The 17,160-nt window shown below is 49.8% G+C and overlaps 2 protein-coding genes across 2 annotated transcripts in view; both read right to left on the bottom strand.

The window, feature by feature from the left end:
- Positions 1-17,160, bottom strand: part of CKAP2 (cytoskeleton associated protein 2) — a 327,617-nt gene that overhangs the window by 41,836 nt on the left and 268,621 nt on the right. The window lies entirely within an intron of this gene.
- TMEM272 (transmembrane protein 272) lies at positions 3,701-16,848 on the bottom strand. The gene is given in 6 exon segments (XM_084982503.1): positions 3,701-3,939; positions 3,942-4,062; positions 11,033-11,118; positions 16,372-16,431; positions 16,498-16,639; positions 16,780-16,848. Coding segments are annotated over 6 exon segments (717 nt in total).

The raw sequence follows: 17,160 nt of genomic DNA, 5'->3' as shown, positions 1-17,160 counted from the left end.
TGCCCAGCTCCCCACCCCGCTAATTCCCCTATCAGTCAGACTGGCCACACCCCACCCTGTCCTCAACCTAACGGGTTTCACCTCCTTCCAGCCTGTGAAATTACTGAGACAAACCCATTACATCCTCCTGCAGAACCAGAGGCTACCCCACCCTCTTATTTCTATAAGCATGACCGCCGATAGCCCTGGTGGTTCACTCCGTTCCTGCCTGCAACTCCATGAGGCCCCACACAGCATGTCACATCCCCCACCCCCACCCCCCAGGCTCTGAGTCTATGTGACTCATAAAATGCTGTCCATCGCATCTGTTCAGGGTCAGGTGCTGTGTGTTTGGCCACACCGTTTAGGGTGGGGAACCCCCTCGCTCCCCAATGGAAGGAATAAGAGGTGATCAGAATAGAGGGACTTCGTGTCATGAGGCTTTACAGGAGCCTGACTGGAACGTGCCATCCGTGTGAACCCTCAGTACCACACCCGGTGTACAAACCTGCAGAAACTACCAGTTGCCTTGTCTTTGCCGATGAAGTGGGGCTATACTGCCATACAATGCAGAAAAGAAAGTTTTAAACTTTAAAAGCGAACTGACCTAACAGAGGAGGAGTTCTAGGGAAACAATAGAAGATGTATTTGAAAACACTCACCTCCTATTCCTCGTTTGCTAAATAGCAAAATAATGTCTCCCAAGGTATCCGAGATAACTTGGCTGCTCTGATACCCGCTGACCTGAAACCCAACTATTGAAATTCCATCTCTGTTTTCTTCTTAGTTCCATACTCACAAAAAGAAAAATTACTCCTAGAATCAAAAAGCAAGATCGTCTGTTAATTCATTTTTCTAGAACCTGCACTGCAAACTCATCCATCCACCTGTTCTATGGAGCAGAATCTGCCTAGAGCAGGCCCCTGATAGCTGTCGGCCCCTGTGGACAAAGTCCACACTGTGGTAGTCCCACTGGTTTAAGAACAGGCAGAGTGTCCCAAGGCCTGGAGGATTCTCTCCCCAGGGTACTCAGGGAAGGCTCTACGGAATGGACTGTACTGACTTCATAGCCTCCACCTAAAAATGTCCATAAAGAGAGGGAGCACGAGATTTGGTTACACGAACTGGAAGCTACTGACCACTTTGCTTCTTCATGCTAAACCAGACAGAAATGACATGAAATACTGGAGGTGACATCATATTGCCTTATGGTCACACGAGATGGGACAGTCCTGAGTCAGTCCGTGCCTCCTATGTGGCCCTTGAACCCACGAAATCAAAATCGGCTGGGCGGGGGGTGGGGGGGCGGTCCACGCAAATCAGAAGACCTGGGGCTGTGGTTCTGCATTTTAAGCAAACCCACGGGTAGTTCTGATGTGTGCTGAGGTCTGAGAACCTCTAGTGCATCTGACCCCTGTGAAATGATCCCACTCTCCTGTGTCAACAGCCATCTGGACAGACTGGGGCAAAGAATCGGATTGAGATGGCTCCGAGCATGGTGCCCACTGTAGCAACTTCAGTGACTTCCGTGTATACGTTCTCTCTTCTGCCATCTTTTCTCAGAAGAGAACAACTGATTATCCTTCCAAGTCATATGGATCCATTCTTTGCGTTTTCATAACGTCTGGAAACATCAGCTGTGACCTTATTCTTTCCCTGCAATACCCCTGCTTTACACAGTCCCGCAGAGGGGGAGGGGGGCTGTTTCGGGTCAGACTTGGGGCCTTTGGTCTGCAGGTATAGGCACCCCACTTAGTGTCAGCACAGAATGTCACAGCCCTGCCAGCAACCACAGCTGTGAGCCTGCCACGCTCATCCTCTGTCAAAAGCCCAGATGAGGGAAATGGTACTAAGAGAATCAGTTCAAGGGCCTGCAGCCTGTCACTTTCTAGACAGTTTCCATGTCATCCCTGGATTAAGACGGACCATCACAGAACCACAACTGTATCTGCCTTGGCCCTGGACTCCCTTCCTGAAATGTGCCTCGACAGAACCATCTCTCACCATCCCCTGAGGGAGGCCCTAATAAATTACCATCCAAAGCCTGCTACTGTGTTAGTAGGGCTTGCTGAAGGTGTCACCTCCAGAGTCACTCAGTGTCCCCTCCACAATGTGATGCACAGGAACTCTCTGGGGATAATTCATTTCACTGCTGGCCTAGGAGCAACCGACTGGGTCCCGCGCCCATGGAATACCTTCTGCCCCAGTGTCTAAGCTTGCAGGCCCTCCTGGAGCCCCAGCACGGAGAGGGTGACATGGGGCACGAGAACAGCATGGGGCATCACAGGTGAGGGCAGGATCTGCAGGTGCAAACCCTGTGATCTTCCTTGGCTCAAGTGAAAAGGAAACCAGAAAATACCCAGAGGGAGAGGGGCAGAATAAGGGTGCTCCCCTCATCGCCCAGCAGAGGGCGCAGCCAGCACCTTTTCTTATCTGGGAGGAAACCCAGACCAAAGGTGACTCTGGGTGACAGATGCCTCCAAACTCAATGGGAACTCTCCATGGGACTTTTGGGTCCTTTTCTCTTAAAGCCGAGGAGAGAGCCTCTCTCAGTTTAGGCGGGACACTTTTGATAAAGGGAGGTTCCCCATTCAAGGGTTGGTTTGATGATAAAGCCTGTGCACACGCACACACGCACACAAGCAGTCCAGCTCCCTGTGAAAAGACACATGGCAGAGTCTCTATCTAGAATTCTAAAGCACGGGGCTCCCCTGCCCCCGGGGTGACCCCCTGACAGTGCCACAGCTCCAGGGAACCTCGTCTCACAATAGCAGTGACAGGACATGGTAGTGGTGGCTGTTTGGTGTCACCATGGACATTAACACGATGGTTAGAAGGATTTATAGAAGGCTTCCAAACTTTCTCCTGATTAAAGTAGATCTCAGAGACCAAAAGCACCTATGCTAGTGACACTGCGTGCAACCGGGCCAAAACACACAACCGGTTAATGCCATCAGCAAATCACAGAGATGTACACGGATAACCAGGAAAAGGGGCAGGTTCAAGGCCAAACAAAGTTGCAGGAGCATCACACAGAGCACACTGTGAAAGGAACACTCTCTCCACAATGCCAGGCTAGCCAGCCAGACCACAGCCCCGAGGGACAAGCAATTCCCTTGACCTTGGCAGATTTTACAGCTGCCCTTGGGATGTCTCCACCCATCAGAGCAAACCCAGCTGACCCTGGGTTGGGAGAGAGAACTCCTTCATTTTCCCAAAAGGCAACTGGACTCATTAAGTAAGAGCACATTTCTCCTTTCCATGACAAAAGCCATCAGAGCAAGTAAAGCTGTGCCTTGTTGGAAAGTCCCCTTCTTTCTAAAAGTTCAAGGTGCCCGTGGCTGAATGACAACCCAGCAGCAGCGGCAGGAACAACAAACCTTGCTCTCCTAGCCATCAGTGGAACTGCAACTGTGATTTGAAAAGGTCTCCCATTATTTGCCTCATCCGCTTAAAAAAAAAAAAAAAAAAAGCCTTTGAAAACTCTTACGAATACAAAATCCCCACTCTGAAAAAAGCCAAAGTGTCTTTCCCAGACCCAGGCAGGCAAGCGTTTCTTCAGTCTGCTAGAATACTCAGAGCATTTCGGTGGTTTCTTAAATGGTTGCAGGGAAGGTTTTATGGCTTTTACAGCGTTCCCTTCTCCTGCAGCAGTGTGTGCACGCGTGTACTTGTGCACGTGCCTGCACTGGTGCATGTGTGTGTGCCGGGGGAGGGGTTCTCAGTCTTCCGCAGCAGCAGACCTCCACCTGGACCACATGTAGACACAGCCGCTGCCCAGGACGAGTAAGCCCAGCACGGTGCGGCTGAGCAGCAGGACCGCTACTGCGAAGAGATAGAGGGTTTTGTCACAGTAATCCTGAGGCTGCTGGAAAGGGGGAAGAAAATCAGGCGGGTAAATAGCAAAGACCCAGTAGTTTCCCAGAAGGAACCAGAGGAAGAGGAAGAGGCTGAGGAGAGGTGGGCGTAATATCTGTGTGCGTCCCGCCTCCAGGGATGTTGGTCGTTGTCATTGTCCTCGATCAGCACGGCCTTGGCCGGAAGCCGCCTCATCCGGGTGGAGTCGTACAGCGGGAGAGACGCCTGGGGTGCGGTGGGGGGGAGCGGGGGTCGGAGGGCAGAGCAGCAGAGGAGGAGGCGGCGGGGGACCGAGGAAGGAGAGAAACAGAAAGAGATTATGGAACGTGTGCACGCTGGAGCTGGAAATGCTGCCAAGGAGTGACATTTCATTTTGAAGACTTAGAACGGAAAGAACGAAGGCATCAATCCTTAGCATCCTTGGTGGGGTGTTTTTCAGATGTGCCAGTTACTTTGGTCAAGGGACTCGTTGACTGAAATACGTCTCTGCGCCCAGAGTTTCCCTGTCGCTCTGGTTTGCTTCCTTGGCCTTGAGGTCAGCTAAGTGGCCCTCTGGCTTCAGTGACCTGCTCTTCCGCTTCCCACGCCTCCCCCCCCCACCGAGTCTGGTCACCAGCTGGAAGTGCCCTCCTCCCCCACCTGACAGATGTCAGTGGTTAAGCTGCTTGGTCTGTGGCCTCTTGCTAGGGCATGAGCTAGTATAGACACCAAGTGCTTTTAGGCCTGTTGCCTTATTTTAAATGACCCTCTGGAATGAACATGACTTCCCTCACTTTAGAAACAAAGGAATGGAGGACTCACTGGGTGAAGGAGCTTGGCCAAGTCACGTGTGTCAAAAGCGGAGAAGCAGAGGACAATGCCAGGTCTGTCTTCAACCAAGGTCACTGGTGTCTCTGACGCTTCCCCCCAGGGGGTCCCTCACATATGGCCCAAGCCTGGTGTTCTCACCACATGATCCTCGAGGGACACCATGCGCCTACAGGCTGATGGCACCCAAGTCCGCAGCTCCCTTCTGAACTGCAGGCTCATGCAAAGCTCTGCGGAGCAACCTCAGGCCCTCAGGCTCGATACGATAAAAACATCACTTGACATCTTCCATGTTCACTTGGTGACGTGTCCAAGCTAGAAACCTGGCGTGCTCTCTGCTCCTCGCCCAGTATAACCAGTCAATAGCAACCATGCCGGGGGGTTGTACCTCCCCCGCTAAAACCGAAGGGCAGGGTCCGGCCGCGTTTGGTTCACTGCTGCATACTCAGCACATGTGGGAGGTATGGCCCATTAGAGAAGCCCATGCTTGAGGCTCCAACAATATGGAGCTGCTTCTCCTCTCCCTGCCCGGACTGTGTGCTCATGCTATCCTGAGCGCCCCAACCCGGCTCTTTCATAAACATCCAGAGGCCACCTCCTCCAGGAAGGATTCCGGGATCTCTCTGTGTTGGGTTAGGAATCTCTTTTCTGGGTTTCCACAATCCTTTGTGTATCTCTCTACCATTTCCCTACTACACTCCACAGTGATTATCTCTTTGTGAGTCTCTTGGTGAAGGGACTGGGGGCTCCAGGAAAGTAAGGACTAAAAATTGGCCCTTGAACTTGGAAACACTGAGGCCACTGAGACTTTGATGAAAACATCTTCGGCAGGATTATGGGGCTGGAAGCCTCAGTGCAGAGGAAGAAACTGAAGGCAAGGGGTGTATGGACAACTCTTAAGGAATGAGAAAAAATAAACAAGGCTGAGAAGGAAGAAAGGCACTAGGGAAGTATCTACTCAAAGGGGCACCTGAAAATGTTTGAGCGAGAAAGGATGTAACTACTGATGCCAAGGTGTGGTCCCCCCATCTTATTACACAAGGACCACCATCCCCCACAACTTGGCTGGACACAGGGGCTTCGTCTCAGCATTCCCTCTGAAAGCGCAACGGCGGAAGAACACAGGTCTCCCTTGCCAAGGAATCCTGGCTTCCTGCCGTCCCTTTGTCTAGCAACTGGATCTTTAATGTCTTTCGAAAACCTACCCAATTTATCTGTTCTCTTCCAGATTCCCAGGCTCCTCACCTCTCCTAAGGCCAACCTCGAGGCACTCCTAACCCACTGAGAGCCAGGTCTCAGAACCCTTCCATAACTGAGAATGGGGCGGGTGGGTGAGGGGAGAGGTTTTGAGTTGAGTGAGGTGGACGTGGGCAGGACAGAGCCAAGAGATGCAGCCAACTGGGTTCCAAACCAGGGCAGGGGACAGGGGATTGTACCGAGAGAGATGGACAGCAGAGGAGACCAAGCTGTGCCTTTGGTGGATGACAACTTCAGGTTTGGACCTGTCACATTTCAAATTCTGGGAGGTGGAGTCAGTGCCTGGGGTGAAGCGTGAAAGGCAAGGGCTCATGGTGGGGACCTGGGTGTTACGTGTGCAGAGGCGAGAGTGACGCTGGGAATGATGCTGTACATGGGAGGCTCTGGCGCTGGGAAGTGGGTAACGTACACCCTCTCCATTAATTCTCCCAGCCGCCCACATGAACGGTATCAAATAAGCATGTGCACTGGAGGAGCGGCCAAAACCGGAGCCATCAGGCCAAAATGTCAACCAGGATTTTCTCTGGAGGTGAAATTTATAGGCAATTTTGATTTTCTTCTTTGTGCTCAACTGTATCTCCTTATTTTCTTTTTGGCGGCACTCTTGGTGTGTGGAGGTTCCCAGGCCAGGAATGGAACCCATACCACAGCAGTGACAACGCCAGATCCTTAACCCACTGCACCACAAAGAAACTCTAGGATCTGGTTTTTTTTTTTTTTTTTTTTTGTCCTTTTTTGCCATTTCTTGGGCTGCTCCCACAGCATATGGAAGTTCCCAGGCTGGGGGTGGAATCAGAGCTGTAGCCACCGGCCTACACCACAGCCACAGCAACACAGGGATCCGAGCCACATCTGCAACCTACACCACAGCTCACGGCAACGCCAGATCCTTAATCCACTGAGCAAGGCCAGGGATTGAACCTGCAACCTCATGGTTCCTAGTCAGATTGGTCAACCACTGAGCCACAATGGGAACCCCAAGGATCTGCTTATTTTCTAGGCTGAAAAGTTGTTATTTATGAAACATAAAGCCTAAATGAAATGGTTAGGCCAGGATCTGGCCCATAGGATCTCATTTAATGCTCATACCAACCAAGGGGCTGTCTGTTATTATCCCTGGTTCGTGGTGGGAGAAACAAAGGCTCAGAGAAGTTGGATCCCCAGGTCCACAGCGAGTAAAAGGATGAGATGGATGTGGGTCCACACCTCTGACCACTGTCTACACCATGCTACACAGATGCTTAAATCAAAGATTTTAAGTCAGAAGGGTTCCTTCCTAAGTTGGGAAAGCACTCTCATTGGCCCAGCTGCCCAGGCTTCTTAGGAGTGAGACTGCAGCCTGTCTGGGGGCAGAACATTTCCGTAAGAAAAGGGAAGGGAGGGCTTGGAGGGGTCCTCAGTGCCCCGGGCACAGAGCTGGCACTTCCAGGGAGGGCTTCCTGGGGGAGGGGGTAGATTCTGGACCCCTGTGAGCACGGGGGTGGGGGGTGGGCATGGGAGTGGCATAGCAACGATGAAAGGGTGGTGGGCTTGGGGAACATAAGAAAACCTGTTGGAAGGAGCAGGGTGGCCGAGGAGGACTGTGAGGTCTGGCGGGCGCGGGGAGCACAGCGACTCTGCCATCTACCACGTGTAAACCCAGGAGAAGCAACACTAGGCCTGTTCCCTCACCTGTAAGCTGCCGCTGATGCATAGCTCAGCGTTCAGTTCCTTGGCACCCACTGCCCTTCCTAGCGGGGCCCCATCCCCCAGCCTTCGCCTGTACACAGAGCAGGGACCCCCATGCCTGGTCTCGCTGGAGGTGCCTTCCCCACACTCTCAGCACCCCAGGGACCTGGCTGCCCTCCCAGGACTGGTTCATGGGCATGTGACGCCAGGAGGGAGGAACTCTCTGGGGCTCATTCACTTCCCTGCCGGCCCAGGAGCAACTGTCTGGGAGCCACTCGCTGGCCAGGCTTTCTGGAGCCATCTGGTCCTTCCTCTTTGACCAGCTTTTGAAGCCGTGAGCCCTTCTAGTAAACTACCTCTTAGGTTAGCCAGAGCTGACTTTTTGTTTCTTGTATTCAAAACATCCTTTCTGAGACAAGGGCCTACCTCAAAGGGGTGTTGTGAGGACTGAATGGATTCAGAACGGGGGCCAGGCCCTCAGCGCGGCACCTGGCACATGCAATGCCCTCAGGGTGGTGGCAGCGGTTACTGAGAAGCCACAGCCTGGAAGATGAGGCCGAGTGTCAGGTAGCTAAACGGCCACTAAGTCAGTGTTTCTGAACCTTTCTTTCGACCGGGCGCTCAGTAACACATACAGTTTATATCACAGCCTTGCCATTGGGTTACAGTACGTTCTCACTGGATCAGAGGTCCTGGTTCATGTTGTTTTCCCTGTGTGACTATTACTGGTACCCTCGGCAGTGTCCCAGCTTGGATGATAAAATACATGGTCAGCTTAGCCAAACACACGTGTGCATGTTTGTCACACAGCACTCACTAGGCCTTCTAGAATTTTCTATTCTATTTTTAAAGTGGTCACTCAGAGTTCCTGTTGCGGCTCAGCAGATTAAGAACCCAACTAGTATCCATAAGGACGTGGGTTCCATCCCTGGTCTCCTTCAGTGGGTTAAGGATCCGGCGTTGCCATGAGCTGTGGTGTAGGTCGCAGACGTGGCTGGGACCTGGTGTTGCTGTGGCTGTGGCCTAGGCCGGCAGCTGCAGCTCTGATCTGACCCCTAGCCTGGGAATCTCCATATGGCACATATGCAGCAGTGAAAAGAAAAAAGAAAATAAGTAACTAAAGTAGTCACAACCTACTAAATTCACTTCGTGATCTTCTAATGGGTCAAGACTGCCTCTGTGCTTAGGCGATCCTGGGAAGCACCCACTCCCTTCTCCCCAGCTTTATCTCAAACAAAATGCAATACAGTGGTGCCCTCTGATGCATTTCTGAAAGGATGCTGGGCATCGCTCTGCAGTGGTCTGAGTGGGTTAACAAGAAAGCCCTGGCATCACTAGTAAACCTCTCTGGCTGGGGATTCTCTAAACCCATTCACTCTTGCTCTAATGGCCATGGACTCACTGGGTATTGCCTCACTATGATGGGCACAAAAATTAATTCCTCTTCAAACCATTTTAGATTGCCAGGAAAAAAACTATCAATGCTGCTTATTAGGGCTCTAGTGTTCATTAAAATAAATTACCCTTGGGTTCCAGGCTGGCTTGCAGAAGGGAAAAGTTTGCTGTTATTAAGAGGAACAGACGTCCTGGACGGTCGCATCTCTAAAGGAACGTTCTACTCTGCAGCCTGATTATGAGGGAGTCCGGCGAGAGAAGGTGGGGCAGGAGTAATTACTGCAGAAAACTTGGCCCTTGTTTTGAGTGTCTCTATGGCGCTCGGTCCATAAGAGCTCTCCCCTAACACTGTGGGGCCACAGGAGATGTGCAGCCCTGAGGATCCAAGAGCCTTTGGGTTTCCTTGGAGCTAAGCAGAGCCCCGGGTAGAGCCCATCGGGATGCTGTTAAGAGAAAGGGTTGAGTATTTACATATTCTAGAACACGGCCCACTAGACCGCTGCCAAAACAGGAGGGCAGCTAATAGCGAGGTGTGATCTCAGACATGAGAGGCTCCAAACGCTTACTCCAAATCAGACACATTTCCCAAGACAGAACAGAGCTTGCAACTACTGAGTCTATGTGAGAACAGCCATCCTGAAGACATTTCTTTGCTGTCTCAGATCCATTTCATGACCATTGCCACTGGCCAGCCTCTTTCGAAGGCCCCAAGCACCAGAAGGAAGCTGACAAAGAAATCAGATAGTGGGTCCAAGTGAAATTTTATATATGCATCCCCTTTCTCTCTCTCCCTCTCCCTCCCTTCCTTTTTACAGGCGCACCTGCGGCATATGGAGCTTCCCGGGCTGGGGGTCTAATCGGAACTGCAGCTGCCAGCCTACGCCACAGCCACAGCAATGCCAGATCTGAGCTGCAACTTCACCCTACACCACAGCTCATGGTAATGCCGGATCCTTATAACCCACCGAGTGAGGCTTGGGATTGAACCCACATCCTTACAGACACTGTATCGAGTTCTTGCCCTGCTGTATCACAAGGGAACTCCGAGAAGGGTCATTAATAAATGGAGGTAGACCTGGAGTTCCCGTCGTTGTGGTGCAATGGTTAACGAATCCGACTGGGAACCATGAGGTTGCGGGTTCGGTCCCTGCCCTTGCTCAGTGGGTTAACGTTCCGTGTTGCCATGAGCTGTGGTGTAGGTTGCAGATGTGGCTCGGATCCTGCGTTGCTGTGGCTCTGGTGTAGGCCGGTGGCTACAGCTCCAATTGGACCCCTAGCCTGGGAATCTCCATATGCCGTGGGAACGGCCCAAGAAATAGCAAAAAATAAAAATAAAAAAAATTAATGGAGGTAGACCTAAGGTATCTCAGACCTAAATTACTCAGGGCAGGAGTGACATTGCTGTGGGCCAGGGATTTTTAAAACTTAACTACAGGCTATGCAGGACGCTTGATATTTCTTCTTCCATCACTTTCCCTGTTTCAACATATGTCAGTAGAACCCATGAGCAAATCATCTCCCTAGACTTGATGTAAGCTTGAGAGTCACAGAGAAACAAACACCACCCCCAGACATCAGAGTTGAAGGTTTGACTGATGACGGCAGCTAAAGACTCCTACATTAGTCAGATAAGAACTAGGAACTCTAGTTAAAAACAGAAATCAAAACTGCTAAAATCAAACACATTTTAACCAGATGCAAACTCGACTGCTCTATTCTGGAGCCTTTTAAAAAAGAAGCAAGAGAGAGGCCGTGATTACAATGGCTGAATTCAGTGGCATAATTAATCAGCCGTCGGTAACTCCTTTGCGCCAGCTCTTGTCAGACCAAAGCCTCAATTTGGCACATTGAACCTGGGCTGCAGGAGGGAAGCTCTGGGTGAGTACTCATCTGGAAAAATCCAGGTCTCTGCAGCACGCCTCAGGATGCACCTGGGCCTGTGGTTTCAACAACCCTGAGTTCAGGGAGAAATTGTTCTGTGAGCAGCAAACAATTAAAGGCTGCATTCAACAGTGCCTGCCACTTACATTTCAACGAGAACCACAAACAGCTGATACTCAGACTTTACCTTTAAGGTAAAAAAAAAAAGCCCACCCTCGAGCAAATACAGAGGAATGAGGGGCTGTAGGGGACAGTCCTCCAAAAACTTCATTCCTGCAAAGCAGAGAGAACAAAAGGATCAGAGAAATGCATTCAAGAGCACAAGGCTGCTCAGGGAGACAAGAAAAGGTCTACAAAAGCCGGAATGTTAATCACGCCAAGGTTGCTTGATCCCCTGCTGGGGAACCTGTTCCGTCTCTGGAGGGAGCCAATGGCAGTCCATCGGACCTCAGGCAGAGCTGGCCAGGAAGCCACTGCATCTCTTGTCAGGGCTTCAACTGGCTACAGGTGCACTCCGCTTTTATGAAAAGCCAGCGGATGACAACCCTCATTTTAATGCCTCATTTTACCAAGGGATTCAAAGATGCCTTTAAATATCTGGGGGTGTTATGCTTAAAATTAGATCCAATTTATGGGTCACAGTCCCCAAATGCACCCCCTGTGCAATGTCAGGCTCCCCCTTGCTCTGCTCCCAGCCACAGGGCAGGGGGGGAGCAGGCAGAGAACTCTCTCTGTGCGTAGACACCTCTGCTATCCTCGTGGCACCACTGGCCAAGTCACTGATCCTGAGCCAGCACACTGGAGAACTATCCAATCACCCCAGAACCAAACCCTTCCTTACAGAAATTTTTTTCCCTAGAGCAATGCTTTCTTTACTTTTCTCAGGCCTTTGTCTCTCAGCCTATTTAACCAATACAACCAGTCCCCTGGTGGGCATCCGGGGCTGTGTGGCTCATTCTAGCCCATGGCTGTGGGACACTTCCGGGCCAAAGCATTTAAAGACTGACACAGGATCGTTCTTTTTCTCCCCCCCTCTGACCCAGTGGAAACCGTGCGTTGGAGATGGTCAGTGCTCAAAAATGTAGCAGCTTAGACGGTCCTGTCATCTTATCACCTGGGGGTTCCCAGGAGCACAGAGGAATCTCCAGGAGCAGGACATGCACCTTTATACTATTAAGCCATTGAGATTCCGGGATTAATTTGTTGCAGCAGCAGATTTAAGTTACAGCAGGTTCTGTCAACACCACTCCAGACAGGGGATTCTCACTTAGAACTAAAGTCTTCTGTTCAAATGACAGTTCAAGGTTTAGCTTTGATGTGACATTGTATTTCCCATTGGCACATCCACAGAGGAAGTAAACCATTTTCCTATGACGACACTATATTCCACTGAGATTAATACAAATTTCCAGGTATGGAGAGACCTACAGGTTCAAGGCCCCAAAGAGAGTAAAATCAAATACACACACTGATCCAATCAGCAGCCTCCAGGAGGCCTGCCTTTCTAGCTATCTCTGATGTCTAGCGGAATCTGTTATTAGATAGAAACATTTTCCAAGTCTCAAGACAACCTTTTCACACAAAGACCTTTAAATACTTGATGCCAAAGTAGTTGAGCAGGAACTGCCTTTCCATTCAATACCCAGTGTGACACGAACATGAGCGATGACTCATATACCTGCTCATTCCTAACGAATAAAAACAGCTGCTGCTCACAGGGGTCGGTCAGCGCACAGATGGCTTCAAAGGATCCTGATACGTTCAATGCAAGTGTCTTTTCCCCCATGCGCTTCATGAACTGCCCAGGACCTGCCTTACTTCTAGATGTTCTTTCTGACTGACCTGCAGTATCAAAATTACCCTCTTCAGACTTTAGAATTTTTCCCATACAGTCAGTAAAACTACCTGATGCAGCAATTGGGGGGAGGTGGGGGGTGGCAATATTACGGAAGTTTTTAATTATTTTTTAGGAGTTCCCATCGTGGCGCAGTGGTTAACAAATCCGACTAGGAACCATGAGGTTGTGGGTTTGATCCCTGGCCTCGCTCAGTGGGTTCAGGATTCAGCGTTGCCTTGAGCTATGGTGTAGGTCACAAACATGGCTCGGATCTGGTATTGCTGTGGCTGTGGCTGTGGCTGTGGCTGTGTTGTAGGCCAGCAGCTGTAGCTCTGATTGGACCCCTAGCCTGGGAACCTCCATATGCTGCCGGTGCAGCCCTAAAAAGACAAATAGAAAAAAATTATTTTTTAATTTTTAATAGCGATAAAATATGTGTAACAAAATGTTTGCCGTTTTAACCTTCTCCTTCCTTTTTTTTTTGGCTATGTCCGTGGCATGTGGAAGTTCCCAGGCCAGGGACTGAACCCATGCCACAGCAGTGATAACACCCAGATCCTTAACCTACTAGGGCACCAGGGACCTCCATTTTAACCATTTTTAAGTGTGCAATTCAGGAGCACTAACTGTAGTCACACACTTGTGCAACCATCACTAGTTATTTTGAAAATGTGTCATTGCCCCAAATGGAAACACTACACCCATTAAGCAATAATTCCCCAACACTCATTTCCAGCAGTGGATGTAGGGATTTTATTTTATTTTTTATTTTTTTGTCTTTTTGTCATTTCTTGAGCCGCTCCCACGGCATATGGAGGTTCCCAGGCTAGGGGTCGAATCGGAGCTGTAGCCACCAGCCTATGCCACAGCCACAGCAACTCGGGGTCCGAGCTGCGTCTGCAACCTACACTACAGCTCATGGCAACGCCGGATCCTTAACCCACTGAACAAGGCCAGGGATCGAACCTGAAACCTCATGGGTCCTAGTCAGATTCGTTAACCATTGAGCCATGACGGGAACTCCTGATGTAGGGATTTTAATATAATGCCTGTGGGAACTGGCCTTGGGGGGTCTTGCCTTATTTATGCAGCCGTGTTAGTGTGCACATTGTTTCAGTTAAGTTTATTATTCAGAAAACTGAATCATTGGCTCCAAAAGCTTATTTTTACTTGATTAAAAAAAGTCTACCTTCTAGGGGTTCCCATTTGCAGCTCAGTGGGTTAAGAACCCAACTAGTATCCATGGGAATGTGGGCTTGATCCCTGGCACAGCTCAGTGAGTTAAGGATCCGGCATTGCCAAAAGCTACAGCGTAGGTCACAGATGCAGCTCAGATTCAGTATTGCTAAAAAAGACCAAAAAAAAAAAAAAAAAAAAAAAAAAGTCTACCTACTATTAGATTTTGCTTGGGACATTTCCTTTTTGTCTTTTTAGGGCCGCACCCATGGCATATGGAGGTTCCCAGGCTAGGGGTCCAATCGGAGCTATGGCTGCTGGTCTATGCCACAGCTCACGGCAATGCCAGATCCTTAACCCACTGAGCGAGGCCATAGATTGAACCTGTGTCCTCATGGATCCTAGTCAGGTTCGCTACCGCTGAGCCACGACTGGAACTCCTACATGGGACCTTTTCTTAAGGGCACTATTGACTTCCAAAGCAGAGTATACCTAACATAAGCTCTTTTTTTTTTTTTCCCCTCCTTTTTAGGCCTGCACCTGCAGCACGTGGAAGTTCCTAGGTTAAGGGGTGGAGCTAAAGCTGGATCCTTAACCTACCGAGCAAGGCCAGTGATTGAATCTGAATGAATTTTCACAGACACCATGTGAGGTTCTTAACCTGCTGAGCCATGACAGGAACTCCTTATAAACTCTTCTTGATAGAGCCAGGTGTGTAATAAATGCTCACTTTCAAATTGCCCTGTAATAATGATAGTTTCAGGGACTGTTGAAGTGGTGAATTGTTTGCCCTGACACTAGATGGCCCCAGACTAGCCAGCCACTTGAGTTTTGCGCAAGCTTGAGAACTGTGTTTTGTTCTTTTATTTCCTGTCAAGCTGTCAGCTATCACTTGTTAAAAATCTAAGAGTATTGTTTTCATGTTCATTTTTATTATTCAGTATTGTTTCTTTTTTAAAAAATGTAGGTGAGGAGTGCCCATCATGACACGTGGCAGCGAACCCAACTAGTATCCATGAGGACAGGGGTCTGATTCCTGGCCTTGCTCAGTGGGTTAAGGATCCAGTGTTGCTGTGAGCTGTGATGTAGGCTGGCAGCTGTGGCTCTGACTGGATCCCTAGCCTTGGAACTTGCAGACCTGCAGCCCTAAAAAGCAAAAAAAAAAAAAAAAAGAAAGAAAGAAAGAGTAGATTAAATTTGCATTACACAAAATGAACTATTTTATTTTTTGTCTTTTTGTCCTTTTAGGGCCGCACCAGAGCCACAGCAATGCCAGATCCAAGCTGCATCTGCAACCTACACCACAGCTCACCACAATGCCGCCAGATCCTTAACCCACTGAGCGAGGCCACGGATCGAACCTGCAACCTCATGGTTCCTAGTCAGATTCGTTTCCTCTGCACCACAATGGGAACTCCCAAAATGAACCATTTCAAAGGAAACAATTCAGTGGCATTTAATGTATTCATGACGACGTATAACCATTACCTCTTTCTAGCTCCAAAACATTTTTATCACCCCAAAAGGAAATGGAATACCTATTAAACTGTTAGAATACTGGGTAAGTTTTTTGGATTTGGGGGAGAAACAACTCCTATGCCCTTTTGGAACATATCTGCTCCAATGTGCTGTGAACGTGGAGCCTAGAGAAGCCGGTTTGCCAGACCTCTCTGTACACAGGAGCAGCTAGACTCTGTGTGCAGAGCTCAGAGGCGTCCATCAGCAACATTCAAAGGCATGAGCTTAACTTCACTGACATGTGATGACAACTTGGGCTACTCAAGGGGTTTCCTACCTTTTCAAACTCTCATACTTTATACTTCTGGATAGTTGAGATCATTTAATACATGTGACTAAGGGAACTGTTTACTCATTCATTCAGCAAAAGAATGCGTAGAGCACTGACAGTGACCACAGCCTAAGGTATGTTTTGCATATTGCTCATGACAGACTTCCACATGGGAACACAGACCCTGGGAAAATTGCTAGCCCAGTGGCTCCCAAGCTGGGCAAGAGGCACCAGAATTATCTAGGAACAGATTTTTATTATTTTTTTGGTATTTTTTTGTATTTTTAAGAGTTGCACCCACAGCATATTGAAGTTCCCAGGCTAGGAGGTGAATCGGAGCTGTAGCTGCCGGCCTACATCACAGCCACAGCAACACTGGATCTTCAACCCACTGAGCGGGGCCAGGGATCAAACCCACATCCTCATGGATACTAGTCAGATTCGTTGCTGCTGAGCCACAAAGGAAAATTTCGGGACGGATTTTTAAAAGCAGATGTTTGTCCTCACCCCAGACATACTACATCGTTATCTCCCAGGGCAGAACCCAGAACTCTGTCCTTTTAAAACATTCAGCAAGTAATTCTGTGCAACTAGAATGTGCCTGGAAATCATGGGTCTGGCCAGCTCTTTTCAGTGCACACTTTATGTTTAAAGATGAAGTGCCATCACCCCAAGGCCTGACACGGCTGCCCTGGGGTGTCGGGCAGCTCGGCAGCCAGCTCACCTGTGAAGGCCATGGACAGCGGCAGCGCCAGGAAAGCAAAGAGCAGGAACACAAAGCAGGCTGTAAGGAGGAGTGGGCGCCAGGTTGGAACCCAGGGACTCTCGTTTCTTTTCCAATGCAGCTTACTTACGGCTTCAGAGCAATCTGCCCTTTTCTCAAGGCAGCAGATGGGGGAGGAGGTCATGGCTTGCCCGGGGCTTCGGTCCGGGAGACAGGGGTGCAGGCCAGGACTCGCATCTCTGAGAGCAGAATGTCTCCGCTCATCAGGCTGCCAATGTGAAGGCCCAGATTTCCTGCACGACCTCTCCAAAGTCTGACAGCTTCTAGAAAAGGAGTTTATAAGCTGCTGCTCTGCCAGGGCCAGGATGCCAGAAGCCACCAGCATTCAGGAAGCCAGGTGGGACCTACCCTGCGCTTCCCAGGAGCCTGCACCCGCTGCAGATGCTCCTCCCGGCCCTGCAGAAGGTTCACTGACATCTCGCTTTATCACTTAAAGGAATTTGCTTCACCAAGTCTTTTTCCCTTTCCGTTTATTCGGCTGTATAGCCCATAGTCTATGATATGAGACAGTCTCCTAAAATTTCTGGCTGATACACAGTGGAACAGAGCCTGTTCATGCAACCAGTTTACCCTCTGGCACTGGGCAAGGACAGAGGCGTGGGACGTAGACCTGCGTCCCACTCTGTCATGCATTAGCTGTGTGGCTCTGAGTGAATGAGTCGGCCTCCTTGAAGCCTTTTCTGTAACACGCATGAGCAGGTGCCCACATGAGCTCAGTGGACGACAACC

The sequence above is a fragment of the Sus scrofa genome, chromosome 11 (genome assembly GCF_054392235.1).
Source record: "Sus scrofa isolate SSC_HxYL_T2T_F1_AM1 chromosome 11, Sscrofa_HxYL_maternal_Yorkshire_Landrace_v2.0, whole genome shotgun sequence".
NCBI lineage: Eukaryota > Metazoa > Chordata > Mammalia > Artiodactyla > Suidae > Sus > Sus scrofa.
Note: the sequence above shows the minus strand (reverse complement) of the source record. Positions and strands in the feature narration are given on the sequence as shown.